This window comes from Ailuropoda melanoleuca, chromosome 5 (assembly GCF_002007445.2).
Source record: "Ailuropoda melanoleuca isolate Jingjing chromosome 5, ASM200744v2, whole genome shotgun sequence".
Lineage (NCBI taxonomy): Eukaryota > Metazoa > Chordata > Mammalia > Carnivora > Ursidae > Ailuropoda > Ailuropoda melanoleuca.
The window spans coordinates 95378037-95395112 of NC_048222.1; the positions used below are offsets into that span (position 1 = coordinate 95378037).

Consider the following 17076-nt stretch of genomic DNA (forward strand, 5'->3'; position numbering starts at 1 on the left):
TATATTTACACAGGATTTGGAAGGACTTGTAATTTTCAGGTAGTGATATGATTTAAAATAATGCCTAGAAGTTCCTAAGAGAAGTACATATTTAAAGTAATTTAAACTACATTCATATGCAGAGAAGATGCATTCCTAGCTTTATAAGTGATATAAAACCATCATTGTATGGCGACAATCATAAGCTTGTAAAAATCCTTAAATTTATGGCTTTTGGAGGGATAGGTGAAAATAAATGAGGGTCATCTGTTTTCTTCAATTCTAGACCTCCCTAGAATGATAGACCATAAATTAATACTTTGTAAACTCCCTCTCTCTTGAGAATGATTGGAAAGTAGGAAGTAAAGGTAAGCAAATACCATGATTTTTTCAGGAAAGGAAAACTGATTTCTGATTTTCAATGAAAAACTGCACCCCACAAGTTAAAAAGGCAAGAAAGACTATTGTAATAGGGGGGAAAGACTGAACTCAACCCCGCTGAAACAAAAGGCAGATGAGTTAGAAAGCACCAGGGTGAGCAAATTGAAAAGTACTGAATGGCAATGGGGTGGAGAAGATGGTGGTCAACTTGAGAAGGCCAAGTGTGTCAGCTCCATGGCGCTAATTGGAGTTAGCCTCACACCCTCTTACAGAGATTGTGATAAGAACACTATCTTCCTTAATGATTACATTTCAAGAGGATGGCTCTGAGGTCCTTGAGAAAGGTGTTCCTGGGTGGTATAACAGACTAGAGGCCTGGAGAAGATTTACATCTCAAAGAGGAGAGAGAAGAAATTTACAGTAACAAATTTTCAAAGCAAATGCTCTAAGAAGAGAAAGGTCAGAGCCCTATAATCTCAACAGGTTTTGTCTTAAATTCAGTTAGACTGAGGTTGTCTTTGTCCGATGTAGGTCCCTCTGATTTCTTAGCGAGAAGTGGTAGTAGAGTTGACAAAGATTCCTTAGAAGGTTTTCCTTCTCGTAAGCATTTCTGCTAAGCATTTTGGTGGTTAAAGATACATTTGAATTAAAATGTTCCCTATTAAAATGTAAATTCTCTCTTGGAAATCAGGCTTGTTCACAAATTAGTACTGTGAATGACTTACATGGGATAATCAGATTGCTTTGCTTCTGGCTGAGAAATGTGTCCTGAGAATTAAGATTTTGATTGGATGTTAAAAAGAGAAAAGAAATGATCATTGTTCTACGTGATAAACTTGGAGAAGATAGACCCAGTAGGATGCTACTATCCAGAACGAGGAATTTACATTTGGGCCAGACAAACGACTCACTTTTACATTTTGTTTTGTACTTTAAGAGTAATAATTGTCATAGTTATTAGAGAAACTCATCCCTTCGTTATTTACGGGAAGCTTCAAAGATGATAAAAAAATACAGTGGTATCATGGAACACTACTTCAAAAACTAAGGATGTACTGTATGGTGACTAACATAACATAATAAAAAATTATGAAAAAAAGAAAAAAGGAAATAAAGAAAATTTGCAATACAAAAAACATACAGTGGTAGTTTACAAATTCACCCATATATAAATGGGAACAGTTTCCATGTATTCTGTATGTAATTATTTTATGCTTGGTGTTCTGAACCTGGAAAATGATCAAGAATCCAATAGATCACATTTAAGTAACTAAAGCATGTTAAAGGGATATAAAACCTGCAAGTAGTATTTCAATGACTAGGCAACTTCGTATAAAGGGCCAAAGAATAAATATCTTAGGCTTATGCATACCATAAGATTTCTGTTAACAACTACTCAACTCTGCCTATATAACTGAAATCAGCCAAAGACAATACAGTAATAAATGAATATAGCTGTGTTCCAATACAACTCTACTTACAAAAACAACTTGTGGGCCTGAGTTGGTGCAGGGGCATCATTTGCCAAGCCCAGGACTCTGGGAACATTTACTGAGGTGAAGAAGGCTCTTATATACTCAACTCTTTTATAGCCTACCTGAGTTAATGCTCTAGTTGCAAACATATGGTGATTTGCATGGTGTAAAAAAAAACAAGGGGCTAAGGGCTAAGAATTTGTCAGTAAACTTGAAAGTGACAAGGGAAAGAAAGGCTCTCTAGACAGAAATGTCTTTAGAGTTGAAAAGGGCAATTCATTAGCTGATTAGAGCTTGACTGGCTTGAGAATAGCTGACCCCCTTTTTTGTAATTTTCTGTTCATCAATCTTGAGAAGCTTTTGACCTGTGCATTAGGAGGGAGATTCCCAGGCTCACAGCTGACACTACTTACTAAACCTGATGCTTTCCCAATTGTAAATGAATAAATTGGTGTTCCAGTATAAACAAAGGTATCCTGTGATTTTGATTAGCTCAGTCAATCCCCAATAGCTTAATTAATTCTGGATGAATTGTTAAATTTGTTTCTGAATTTGCATAGCTGAGACCCAGTCTTCTAAAGCTATGAAGAGCTGCCAAAATGAACAGCCAATGTTCAATTCCCCATCTTTCACATCTATTTGCTGCAACATAATAGGGAGACTCTAACTCTGTAAAACTTCATAGTGTAGGCTGATGCTCTGGATCTCAGTTTCAGTTTTATCAGTTAATAGCAGTGTGTTATGGCAAACAGCAATCTCCTTTACCTGAATTGTTTTAATTAGGCAAACAATACTAAAACCTTTTTCAGTCTGAAATGCTCAAAAGTCTATCTTACACTGCATAAGGGAAGAGTTCATTCATTTAGCTCTGACTGACTGTAATCTAAAAAATAGTGAAAAATTTTCAACTTATTAAAGACGGAGCAAATAATGTGCCATTTGATTGACTCTAACATTAACGTCCTGGGGTTTCCTTGAGATAAGTTGAAGGAATGGACACAGGTTAACATTCTTTCCTTATGTCCGTAATAGCTTTTTAACACACCACTGAACCCACTGTTAACATACAGGCAATAGGTAGTGATTAGCTGATTGCTTTGCCCAGACTGACAAATGAGGATTCACAGCAAGCTCTTCATGTTAGATTCTTCCCTTCATATGTCTGTGCAATTTTTCCTCCCAATTTACTACATTGAATTCCATTTGTAAATGATCACACCAGAACTTTTAAAAGATTATTAGAAATAGTAATTTATTCAGTATTTCATGTATTCAGTAATTTAGGCATTTAGAGAATAATATCAAATTTTCTCAAATCACACATGGTGTTTATATCACAAATTGTACAGGAAAAATATATTTGATTTCTTCAACATTTCAGTATGTTTTTCATGATATTTGAAGGTAGGAGAGTGATTATCATTATGTTTAATAGCCATTTTTAAAGTATGCATGTTAAGTAAAACGTAAAGGGCACTTAGTTTGTATGTAAGAGTAGAACTAAAATAGAGCCTAAGTTGCCTTGTGGGTCATGAGCCTGGGTTTTTCTTCTCATGCTTAAGTAATATCTATGAAAATTAAACCAATACAATTTATATAAGCAGTGCCTTTATCAAAGTGATCATAATTCCTAAACATGGTAAAATGGGGCCTATCTTAACCTACAAATACTTCAATAGCTTTCCGCTAGTAGTAACAGTTGTGGCATATCCAGAATTTACTGAAGACCAGGCACAGTAATAAGTATTTTAAAATATCATACCTTATCTTCACAGTATTTTCAAGAGTTAGATACCATCTTTATTGTAAAGATAGAAAAACTGAGACTCACAGAGTTTAAATAACTTGTCAAAAGTCTTCTAAAGAGTGTGCATTAGAAATCAAACTGAGGCAAGCATCCCAGTGGTGTCTCAAATGTGACTCTTGATGATATTGTCTCTACCCTTGAAGTTTTCCAAATTATAATGTTAAAATTAACTTGATTACTTTGGGTGACCACCCAGTTCTCTCTGTTGGATACAATTTTTGTTAGGTCAAATTTTGAAGGGAAACTATTATTCATTAGAAAGATTATTTTCCAAGTTGCTAGTGTTATACATATCACTGAAATGGATAGGCTTATTCTTCACATATTTCAGTTTAAAATTCAACTGTATATAATTTATTTGAAAGAGAGAAATTAAATAAAATTGAACAGAAAAGTTGAATGGTAATTGCACTACATTTATAAGATCACAGAAGGAATATCAAAATCATTAATAAAAAAAGAAAACATGGCTTACATTGTTAACATATAAAATGTCTTGAAGTATTATCAAATACAGTCCTGTCTATATTACTGTATTTTTCTTATTACAGAGCTATAAAGAGATTAAAAAATGAAATTCCATTTGTACAAGAACTTTTGCTTCATTGTTGTATAGAAATTCTCTTATTGAAGTCTTTTTAAAAAATATCTTCCCATAACTTTTAAATCCCTCCAATGACAGGAAGAAATGATGTTTTTGTTTTAACTAACTGCTAAATACTATTTATGCTTTTGATTTTAAGTCCTTCTGGTTTTTTTTCAGAACTTGGGCAGAAATAATTCCATTCTCACTGGTATTCTTAGAATTTTCCTGTCTAGCGGCTTTTTTTCTTCAGGATAAACTTAGGAATTTTTTATTCTATTCTATTCTATTCCTCACCAGATTCTTCTCTCCCAATTTAGACCTCTCTCTCTCTCTATCTTTTTTTTTTTCCTCCCCTCTGTCCAATGCATTAAAGGTATCTTGGTAATATATGCATTGCTACCTCTGGTTTTTTTTTTTTTTTTTTTTTTTTTTTAATAACACCCAAACACTCTTACACTCTAGGCTTCTGCAAGGCACATGGCTAACTTGGAAACATGAATTGGCAGGGCAAGTTTGTGTAGATGAGGCTTTATTTACTAATGGAGAAAGAAAGTATATATGTGAATTTACACTTTTTTTCAAGGAATATAAGAATTTCTGTTGCTTCATATACTTCCGAAACTTATCACTAGACTTTCTAATTTATTCCAGTCTGAAAGTTTTGGCTTAAATTTGCATCTCCCTGATTACACATATTGTTAAATACTTTTTCAGATTTTCCTTAGCCATATGGATTAACTAACTCATAGAATATTTCTTCAAGTCTTTGGTTGGGGTTCTTTGGAATTATCTTTTACTTATTAATTTTTAGGAGATCTTTATTAAATCTCTATATGAGATCTTTGTTAGTTTTATGGATGGCAAGTATCTTTTCCTGCTTGGTGGCTTGCATTTTTGGTCTCTTAAAAGTATATTTTAAGGAACAGATGATCTAAATTATGATGTGGTTAAACTTATAAATCATTTCCCTTGTGGTGAGTTAGTTGTTGTTGTTTGTTTTGGTTTTTCTGTGCTTTAAAAAATCTTTCTCTGCCCCCAGACTATGAAGATACTCTTTTATATTATCAGGTACTCTTGAAGTAACAAAGTTTACTGTTAAATTTTAACACTTATATTGAAACACCTTTGCTCTCCTTTCCTTCCTGCGTCTTTGAGCTCTCATCTAGAAGCATTTCCCTTCTGTCAGAAGGTTATCCTGCAGAATTTACCTTAAGACAAGTTTACTAGAGATGAACTGTCTTACTGTTTTTAAAAATATATTTATTTTAATTTTTATTTATGTGGATAAAATTCTAAGGTTGATTTTATTTTGTTTCATCACTTGTATGATATAATCTTACTAGCTTCTTGCTCCTATTTTTGCCCGTGATACCAGTTACTGTCCTGTCTCCACTTGCTGTGAAGGCAATCTGTATTTTCTTATTCACACAATTTTAAGAAGTTTCTTTCTCTTTGATTTTTTTTTTCAATTTCACTATTAAGTGTCTAAGTGTAGATTATTGTAGTTTTTCACTTGCTTTGCTAAACATTTGATGATCTTCAATCTATTGATTGGTATCTTTCAACATTTATGGAAAATCCTCAGGTACTATTTCTTCAAATATTACTTCTGTTTCATTTTTTTTGTTTGTTTTCTCCCTCTGGGGGCTCCACATAAACCTCTTTTTGTTACCCTCACATGTATTTTCAAATCTTCATCCTTCTATGTTTCATTCTGTAATGTTTCTTTTAATCTCTTCCTTAGTTTAGTAATTATCTTTTCTGCTGTGTCTAATCTGTTCTTAAGCATATCAGTTTAATTCTTAATTTCAGTTATTACACTTTCTACTTATATAATTTCTATTTGGCTCCTTCATGAATTTATAATGTTTATAGATTGTATATTGAAGGTCTTTGTCAAATTTTCTAAACTGATTTTATTTTCATAAACAATATATTTTATAATCCTTGTGGGTTTATTATTATTGAATGCTCTCTCTGCTCATTCTCATCATGCTGTCTTCTGTCTGTGTATACCCTGTTATCCTTGACTATTTGCTGGACATTTTATTTTGAGAATTGTTTATAATGATGATTCGATGACTAGGATGACATTATTTTACTGAGGGGAAGATTTTATATTTTAAGAGATACCTAGAAAAGTGAGCTACAGTCCATACTATTCACTTGCAGAGTAAGTCATCTTAAAGTCCTAGCACAGAGAAGGTGGCAGTCCATTATCACACCTATCCCATCTGCCTGGAGGAACAAAAAGCCACCAAAGGGCATTTAAGCCTCAGTCATCTTCTCAAGATGGAAAAATTCCCAAAGTGCTGTGTGTCTGAAGGTGCAATCTTAAGTCTCTAAGTTACAGTTCTCTTCAAGATATAGACTGGGCAGTTCTTCACTGTCTTGTTATCGCTTTCATGAGATAAGAATGGAAAAGAATACGTCTTTCATTTTCATCTATTCTTTTAAAAATATTATTTCTATTTATTCTGGATTTGTTTGTTGTTTGTTTGTTGCCATGTTACTTCTCTGGTGGAAGAATTAGTCCAAATTATCCAATCCATTGCTACCAAGGAATGTTTCTAGATCTCTTTTTACATTTATTTTTATTTTTGCAATGCACATTCTGATATAAGCATACAATAGTGTGAAGATAAGCAATTAGTATAAAATTTCAAGACATTTTATCATAATAAATTAGTGTATATCTTGACAAGTCTAAATTAGGTAAACATTAACATTTATTTTAAAATCACCTATTTCTATTTTTGTTGTTGTTGGAAGCTTCTATTTGCTATTTATTTATTTATTTATTATTTTTTTTAATGATTTTTTATTATATTACGTTAGTCACCATACAGTACATCCCTGGCTTCCGATGTAAAGCTCGATGATTCATTAGTTGCGTATAACACCCAGTGCACCATGCAATACGTGCCCTCCTTACTACCCATCACCAGTCTATCCCATTCCCCCACCCCCCTCCCCTCTGAAGTCTTCAGTTTGTTTCTCATAGTCCATAGTCTCTCATGTTTCATTCCCTCTTCTGATTACGCCCCTTTCTTTATCCCTTCCTTCCCCTACTGATCATCCTAGTTCTTATGTTCCATAGATGAGAGAAATCATATGATAGTTGTCTTTCTCTGCTTGACTTATTTCACTTAGCATTATCTCCTCCAGTGCCGTCCATGTTGCAGCAAATGTTGAGAACTCATTCTTTCTGATAGCTGAGTGATATTCCATTGTATATATGGACCACAACTTCTTAATCCAGTCATTTGTTGAAGGGCATCTCGGCTCCTTCCACTATTCAGCAATTGTGGACAATGCTGCTATGAACATTGGGGTGCATATGGCCCTTCTTTTCACTACATCTGTATCTTTGGGGTAAACACCCAGTAGTGCAATGGCTGGGTCATAGGGTAGCTCAATTTTTAACTTTTTAAGGGACCTCCACACTGTTTTCCAGAGTGGCTGCACCAACCTGCATTCCCACAAACAATGTAGGAAGGATCCCCTTTCTCCACATCCTCTCCAACAATTGTTGTTTATTGCCTTGTCTATTTTTGCCATTCTAACTGGTATAAGGTGGGGTCTCAGTGTGGTTTTGATTTGAATTTCCCTGATGGCTAATGATTTTGAACATTTTTCCATGTGTCTGTTAGCCATTTGTATGTCTTCATTGGAAAAGTGTCTGTTCATATCTTCTGCCCATTTTATGATTTGTTTATTTGTTTCTCGTGTATTGAGTTTGAGAAGTTCTTTGTAGATCTTGGATACCAGTCCTTTATCTGTGGTGTCCTTTGCAAATATATTCTCCCATTCCGTGGGCTGTCTCTTAGTTTTTTTGACTGTTTCCTTGGCTGTGCAGAAGCTTTTTATCTTGATGAAGTCCCATAAGTTCACTTTATCTTTTGTTTCTCTTGCATTTGGAGATGTGTCATGAAAAAGGTTGCTTTGGTCGATGTCATAGAGGTTGCTGCCTATGTTCTCCTCTAGAGTTTTGATGGATTCCGGTATCACGNTCCTGTCTCACATTGAGGTCTTTCATCCATTTGGAGTTTATTTTTGTGTATGGTGTGAGAGAGTGGTCAAGTTTCATTCTTTTGCATGTAGCTGTCCAATTTTCCCAGCACCATTTATTGAAGAGACTGTCTTTTTTCCACCGGATGTTTTTTCCTGCTTTATCAAAGATTAGTTGCCCAAAGAGCCGAGGGTCCATTTCTGGGTTCTCTATTCTGTTCCATTGGTCGATGTGTCTGTTTTTGTGCCAGTACCATGCTGTCTTTGTGATCACAGCTTTGTAGTACAGCTCGAAATCCGGCATTGTGATGCCCCCAGCTTTGTTTTTCCTTTTCAACAGTTCCTTGGAGATTCGGAGCCTTTTTTGTTTCCATACAAATTTAAGGACTATTTGTTCCAGTTCTTTGAAAAATGTCCTCGGTATTTTGATCGGGATAGCATTGAAAGTGTAGATTGCTCTGGGTAGTATGGACATTTTAACTATGTTAATTCTTCCAATCCATGAGCATGGAATATTTTTCCATCTTTTTATGTCTTCCTCAATATCTTTCAAAAGTGATCTATAGTTTCTAGCATATAGGTCCTTTACGTCTCTGGTTAAGTTAATTCCAAGGTAACGCATGGTTTTTGGTGCTATTGTAAATGGGATGGATTCCCTAATTTCTCTTTCTTCAGTCTCGTTATTCGTGAATAGAAAGGCGACTGACNCCTTTTTGGTGGGGTCTTTGCCTGGTTTTGGGATCAAGGTAATATTGGCCTCATAGAATGAGTTTGGTAGCTTTCCTTCTGTTTCTATTTTTTGAAATAGCTTCAGGAGAATAGGTATTATTTCTTCTTTGAATGTTTGGTAGAATTCCCCAGGAAAACCGTCTGGGCCTGGTAAAATCACCTATTTCTTGACAGAAGATACCATCAGAATATTCTAGTTAGTTAAGGATTGTGTCATTGAATAAGTGTGGTTTTATTATGAGAATAACTAAGTATTCCACTTGGGATTTCTAAGTGTCTTTTTTTGTGTGTGTGTGATACATTTCTGACTTAAGTATTTTATTTTACCTGTTTTTAATTAGCAATTACTTTTAATGGAGTAGAGAAGGGAAAAATACATGTAATTTGAAAATGTTACTGATAAAATATCATTCCTATAGTAGTATTTATAAGCATGATTAGGGCAATAAGATTATGACACTAGTATTCAAATATTCAACATAAGTATGTACTTAGGAGCTTCAAAAGAACAGAATCTGTTTATGATAAATTACATTTTTCTGTTGATTTTTAAAAGAATTGATTTTTAGTCAAAGTTACTAAAATCATCTTCTTTTTAATTCGTGTTTCACAAAGATTCATATTATTTTATTCCTTTTTTTGTACTATTTTTAGAACATATACTATTTTTACCCATGTTCCTATTACTATTTCTATCACCTAGTTGCTATTGGAATAAATGCTTCATAAATACTTACCTGCTGTGGTTGAGGTTGTACTCTACTGTACTTTTCTCTCTGGCTTCAGATTCGGCTTGAAGAGACTTACAATTTTTCATCACTTCGAAAGCAAGCTCTTAATATTCCTCTAAGTTAAGTTGTGAAAATGAGGAAGTGCAGAAAGGGTTCCGCAGGGAGACACTATTTTACTTGCCTCTTCCCTTTCCCAAGTAGCCAAAAGAAAAAGCTGATGTAGAAATGGCATTAGTAGTCTTCATAACGTGAGATTAGAGGAAACACCACAGCTAGGGCTCTGATTTCTTTCCTTGGATGCTGAAAGGTCCTCCAATAGGAAGCAAAGCTTATAGGTCAAAAGAAGTACTGAAGTGTCTCAAAAAACTTAGTACCATCTGTCATACCTAGTCTAGGTGCTTTTATGTTTTTATCTTTAAGACATCAACTGATTCTTGATATCATGTGATACATGATTTTACTTAAAGAAGACTTTTCATAAGTGCATTATCATTGGAGCTGAAAGGTTGGTGGACGGTACGAAAATCGTAGATCGTATTCTCTGCAAAGCAGGTGTCTGTACATAACTCACATAAGATATGGATAGAATGCCATAGAATGAAATATGCTATCATTCATGTATATCTATGAAAATGTAGATTAATACTAATTAACAAGAAATTAAATTTTCAATATTTTTTCTGGGAACTCATTTCTAAAGTGACAACTATGAACACTAAATATACACAAACACTCAGAGACAACCAACCTGTACTAATGGCTCTTAAAATAAATCTTAAATTGGCTTATAAATTGGTTGGTAGTTATTGTTTTAGCCTGTTAATGCATTTCTAGAAATGATCACCATTTCTTTATAAAACATAAATCCGATATGCTTTATGTGTACTTTCTTCACCATTAAAGCATGTTTGGTGAAATTTAAAATATAAGAGTAATAGTGTTTAATGTTAGTGTGTGAGATTAAATCTTTACTTGTTAATAGCTGTCAGAAAGACTAGTAAAGATAAGCATGACAATTTTGTAGATAAAAGACATCTTGCTGCCATATTTATTTAAGGAAAAAAGCACTCGAATTTGAGAAGTAGCAAGTGAACATAATTGGCTTTGTGTATGTAGTTCTATATGATATATTAGGGAGGAGGAGAAATGTATATGTAGCATGAAATATGCAGGAAAAAATTCTAAAGAGTTTTCAAAACACATATCATTATTTAATCATACATATTACTGAGATAGTTTTAAAAATAATTTTAAAATGTAATTTCCAAATTAAAGAAAAACTTCTTTACTGTGCAAGTTAATATGCCCTGGGTGAATAGTAATTCTTATTTCTCATTATGCATCCTCTCAAAAAAATTACATTTTACAAAGATGTCCAACATTGTTATGCCAAATCTCAACATTTATTCTAACATGTTCATATTATCTAATTAACATTGTTAATGTATAACTACCAAAAGCACAACTAATTTGAATGGCCCGGGACCTAATACCAGATGCAGGAGGTTAGTGAAGAGATTCCAAGGTGACTTAGTAGCAATTGTATTTCTAAATGTCAGAATAGCCAATGCTAACATGCTGATATTAGAACCAGATGTCCCATTATTTCTTACATGATTTTATGAGAAACCAGAAGCTGGAATTCAGAAATGTTAATGAAAAATTATTAATAATCCTTATAATACTCTACACAATGTTCTTACTTTTATAATTCTCCCTTTTTCTCTAAGTTTGTAATATTAAAAAAAAAGATCTAGGGATGACTGGGTGGCTCAGTCGGTTAAGTGTCCGTCCAGCTCTTGACTTCAGCACAGGTCATGATCTCAGGGTTGTGAGATTGAGCCCCATGTCAGGCTCCATCCTCAGTGTGGAGTCTGCTTGAGATTCTTTCTCTCCCTCTTCCTCTGCCTCTACCCCCCTTGCTCTCTGTCTCAAATAAATAAATAAAATCTTAAAAAAAAAAGACCTAAAGAAACATTGTGCCTGCAAATTTCAAATGTTTTCTATGCCTAATTGACTAAATATATCTTAGTGATTTTACGGAAAGAAAGAAAGAGTATGAGTATTAAAGAAAAGAAGATTAAGCATATTGCCTATGTTCTTATTGCTCAAGAAACATTGAAGTAAAATGTGAATATGGATAAATGTCATTAGGGAACATTAGGCTGCCAATACAAATGAATGAGCAAGGTCCATGTTACCCATTTGTATCATTTCTATAAATGATGTCCATGACAAAAAGAATAAACTTGGGCTGAGTCTCTCTCATAGGGTTTTTCAATTTCAAAGGCATGCCCACCCTCTTCTTTGACAACACAAAGCACTGTTGCCTTAAGTCATTAAGGGTTTTAGATATAGACACTAGATCTTATACAACAAGTAAGAGTCAGTTTATTTCATTTATATTCATCAGCTAATGGTGTGGCAGACAGGGTTTATGACAACAGAGATCATTTAACATTAATGCTTAGGATGTGCATATGGAGGATTGTATGTTCAATCCCGGTCTTCCAATACAAAAACCTATGCCATTTTTGACATGACAACTTGTGATGGTACCAAAAAATAAAGTAACTGTTTACTTAATAGTTACATTCTATAAAATGTATTTGATTGGCATTTCTCTTTTTTTTCAGGAGGACATGGGTTTCAGAGAGAGGGAAAAAGAAGGTAGAATGGTGAAAGGAAAGGGAGGGCTTTGCAGAGGAGACAGCAAAGATCGCACCTAATACTAATTTATTACAAATTAAAAGCCACCACTTTTCTATACTCAACGCCCCCATGAAAAATAGTATCAATCACAACAAAGAAACAAAAGATGATCATTGTCCCCCCTCACCCCCCCCAAGGAAATTTCATTTCAGAATACTGATCTGTGATATTCTACCCTGCCTAAGACTGAGCAAAGACAAAATGTAAAACTCATTCAGTGTAGAAAAGTTAGTGTCTGTGAATATCAGCTGATGAGAACTAATGGAAAGCTTTCACATGGATGAAAACTGGTAGGATCGTCTAATCATCTCTCATGATAATCCACAATGACAGACTTGTTAATTCCCATAATTGGTAAAGATTGTCTGAAAACAGAAAAGGAAAGCCAGATCCAGATTACAAATTGTATTTTCTGGTTTGGCATAATTATTAGGAGAAATGTGTTGAATAGTTAAAAATATTATTTTTAACTTTAAAATTTAAGGATCAGGAAGCAACGGTACTGTACCAACATTGTCTGACTGATAAAGGCAGCTGACAGCATTTCACTTAATTGCTGTTTGGTTGGTGAACTTCAGTTTTTCCTCCGTCAACTTCCCAAATAAATCTTATCCCTTTAGAGTCAATTTATGTTTCCCAGCATAATGATGCATTTTATCCATTCAGCTATGCTAGTGTTCTCTGAAGCCAGCCAGCAATGATCTCACCTCACCTACAATATAAATCTATCAGTGAATAAACAACATCATTTTTACTTCAATGCCGATGACACACTACATGTCGATTTGGCAGTTAAATAATTTATATCTCTTTTGGGTGCAATCTGCCAGGCTTATTATAACTCTACTTCTGATATTCATTTCATGTTTAATAGTTCTTTGCCTCATGAGGATGCTTGTCAATCAATTAAATTGAAATGTCATTCTGACCTTTTATTGGAAACAATTTATCCCTTTTTTTCATTTCATCACAAGCTTTTTTCCATTTTATTCAAACTAAAAACCTTAATTACTAGTATTCAGAAACTTTATACTAATTAACCTTATTAAACTACATGCTCATCAATATTACTGACACTCTATCTTTACAGAGGTTATCCAGTTGAGTCTGCCTGAAGATCAGAAACTGAGCATTACAGCGGCAACCGTGGGACAAAGTGCTGTTCTGAGCTGTGCCATTCAGGGGGCACTGAGACCCCCCATCATCTGGAAAAGGAACAATATTATTCTAAATAATTTAGATTTGGAAGACATCAATGTGAGTACATAAGTAGACATTGCTTTATATGTGTGTATTTCACATGATATACTCCAGACTTCATGAAGTCTGAGGAGCTTAATGAATATTGGATGTGGAGTAGAAGAGAATTACTGGAAAATTGTCATATCCACACTACTGACTGGGGAAGGTGCCCTACAGATCATTTGAAATTATCCAGATCGCTTGTGTGGATGTGGTAAGCAGGTTAGGTAGAACTGTGTTAGCAGGATCATATCAACTTAAGCCAATTCCGTCTGATTGTCAGAATTTCTACAATTATCAACAATTTATCTTTATGTATTCGCTATTATGGTTGAGCAACAGTCTAAAGCTTGTGAGGTGTTAGAGATTGGGAAAAGGCAGGTTTTGCTTCAAATACTTCATAATGTATTAGAAGTAATAAACATTAATCAAGCAACAAATGGTGTATTTTTCTAGAATGAAATTGGAATAAATTTCTCCACTCAGGTTCACTCCTAGAAATTCAGAATCTTAACTCAATTTGAAAGGGTACAGCTTTGAAAATGAAACAGAAACAGGGTATTCATCTGTTCCTTCTGTGCTATGTGTTCCAAGTGAGGGTTAAAAAGTATACATCTCCCTAGATGATGAAAAGAAGTAAAAATAGTGTATTGTGGGATGCCCGTGGAAATGATGTAGGGCAATCCTTTGTGTTAGTGATTCTGGAATTTTATGATCTCTATGCACATAAATTTTAGTTATTTTTTTAATTATTGCTCATCACCTATTCACTCATTCTCCGTCACTTTATAAAGAACCTCTAAAACACAGGTCTAAGAGAGTCATTTCTGTTTAATGTCCTCAAATGATTCACAACGGAAGCATTCCAATTTTAATAGTTTTGTTTAATAATTTTTTTCTAAATTTGCTTACATCCGTGAAATTTTTTCAGAGAGTACATGGAGAATAATATTTAATTCTTAAGATATCAAGCACACTGTGGATTAGAATAGCTATAATCTCAGCAGCATTCAACAATCTTTGAGAGGCATGGGTTTGCTTATATGTTGTTATGTCTACATTTTAACTTTTATTTTCTACTTTCATTCCTACTATCAAGTTTTCCACTGTTATGTCCAGAGACCCATCTATTCTATGGTGCTATGGTTTGATTACCTCAAAATAAGCTCATTTGAATTGTTTCAGTAAGGAAGGGTATGTTATGAGTAATCTTTGGAAAAACTGTAAAAGTAGGCACATTCTTGTGCCTGTATCTTGTAAACTATTTTGTTTATTTCCTAACTTCTGACTCTGTCCTAAAAACTTGAAATATCTAAGAAAATGACTGTAGATAAGTTAGGTATCCAAAATATATGTAAGCTTTAGATAAATTCTGGCATCAATAAATTGGATTTTTATTGGTTACATTTCATAGAGCAGATAAATTTTGAGAATTTTAAGAACATTTTTAAGATTTAGAAAGTTTCAATTTCATTACAGGTCACGTTTAAATAAGTTGGACAAGCATTCATAACCTATAGTATACATGTAACTACCAGCATTCCAAATGAAACTGCAGGGATAACTTTGAAAGGCATATTTATTTAATTTCCCAATATACTACTGGTGTTTTCATTTAAACGCATTTACCAATATAACCAAAGTGTGAAGTAAAAATTATAAAATATTACTCATTGTGTTTTGTTTTATACTTACTCCTGCTTAAAGTCTGCTATAAAATAAGGACTTTGCCATGTAAATAAACTATCTACCTATATCCATCTATCTATCCATCTGTATATAGAATTTATAATTTATTATAGTTAATAAACTATATAGTTTTATATATAACTGCATTAAATATAATAAACTATTATATAGTCAGCCATATATTAGAGTATATATAATATTATATTTATTATAAAGTTTATTATATAATAAATTCATTATAATAAATTTATTATATTACATAATAAATATATGTTATATAATAAACTATTATGTAATAAATTTATTATATAAATTTAACATGTAAGTTTATTATATAAATAATTTGTTATAATAAATAGTTTATTATTATTATATAGTTTATTATATATATGTGTGCATATATATATAGAGAGAGAGAGAGAGAGTCAGTACTGTCTCTAGTGGACATCTGATGTGTCATCTGATTACTCAACATCTTTTGAACAACCCTTCAAATATTTTGGCAGTGCTTTGGTTCTTTGCTTTCCCAAGCCAGAAACCAAAGTCTTACTTAATTAGCCTTCTTTGCAGTTAGGGAGCAGATATGTGAATAAGGCTCTAACAAAGACACTGCTGAATAGGACTTCATTATGTAAGCAAGAACTAGGAATACCAGGTGCTTTACAGAATTCACTCTCTGCATCCATCCTTCCTTCCTGGTGAGTGCTGTGCAGCAGATCCTACTTGCAAGGACATCAGTGATAAAAGTTCTGGAGTTGATCAGTGTTCAGCTTCAGTCTCAACACGTGGCTTGTACTTTTTTCTTGGTTTCTCATTCCCTAAGGATGACACTCCTTTCTGGGTATCCTATGACCTCTGTAATATCTTCATCAAATGGCATTCCTGCTTAAAACTAGCTAGAATGGGTTCTATTGTTTGCTTCTAAGAATGTTGTCTAAATAATTTTATGGGTTTAGTATGTTAAGAAACATCTATGATTATATCTTCTTAAAATGTATGTTTCATCATTAGCTATAGATTTTGGATGTGTTGAAAGATCAAGATGACCTTACTACTGTAAAATTCATTCTTTGTTTATAAGCAAAGAGGACTTTTGAAACTTCCAGAGATGAGTCAGTTTTATACCCAATTAGTATACATTTATTCCCACAAGAGTGGGTTTAAGTCCCATTAAATTATGTAAGGTCAAAATTATAAGTGCTTTTCATGTCAAAAGTAGTCGATGACAATTTTCCATATTCTTTCTGATTCTTTAATATATATTAGGTAGGAGTTAATATGTATTTACCTAGGCAATACATAAATACTTTCTGATTGCAAAAGATTAAAATAATATAGATGTATTTTTAAAAGCATACTTATCCCTCCTTTTTTACATCCATTTGTTCCCATTCTTAATTGCAGAAGAAATCCTGTATGTTTTTAATCTCCCTCCCATGCATTGTAAATACAATTTTATTTATTTAGTAGGATAGATTCGTATTAATTCTCGTTATGTCACTATTTCATTATCTTATTAGCCCTAAAGACAACTCCATGGAATAGGGAAGCTGTAAAAAAAAAAACAACAAAAAACAGGGAATCTTACCCTCATTTACATATGTGGGGATTTATGCTAACAGAGTTGTTCACCCAAGGCTGTTGAGTGAATAAGTGGTACAGATGGAATGTTTATATGGCATGATTGACTCCAGTTCTCGAGTTTGACCACTGCATGAAAGTGAGATGGACTGT

General features: G+C 33.5%; 1 protein-coding gene across 4 annotated transcripts in view; it reads left to right on the forward strand.

Annotated features, from left to right (window-relative positions):
* FSTL5 (follistatin like 5) overlaps positions 1 to 17076 on the forward strand; it is a 720210-nt gene that overhangs the window by 472145 nt on the left and 230989 nt on the right. For all 4 annotated transcript variants that reach the window (XM_002916266.4, XM_034661428.1, XM_034661429.1 and 1 more), the window contains exon 7: positions 13502 to 13668. In XM_002916266.4, coding sequence (XP_002916312.1) covers positions 13502 to 13668 — 167 coding nt within the window. The remainder of the gene's footprint in view (positions 1 to 13501; positions 13669 to 17076) is intronic.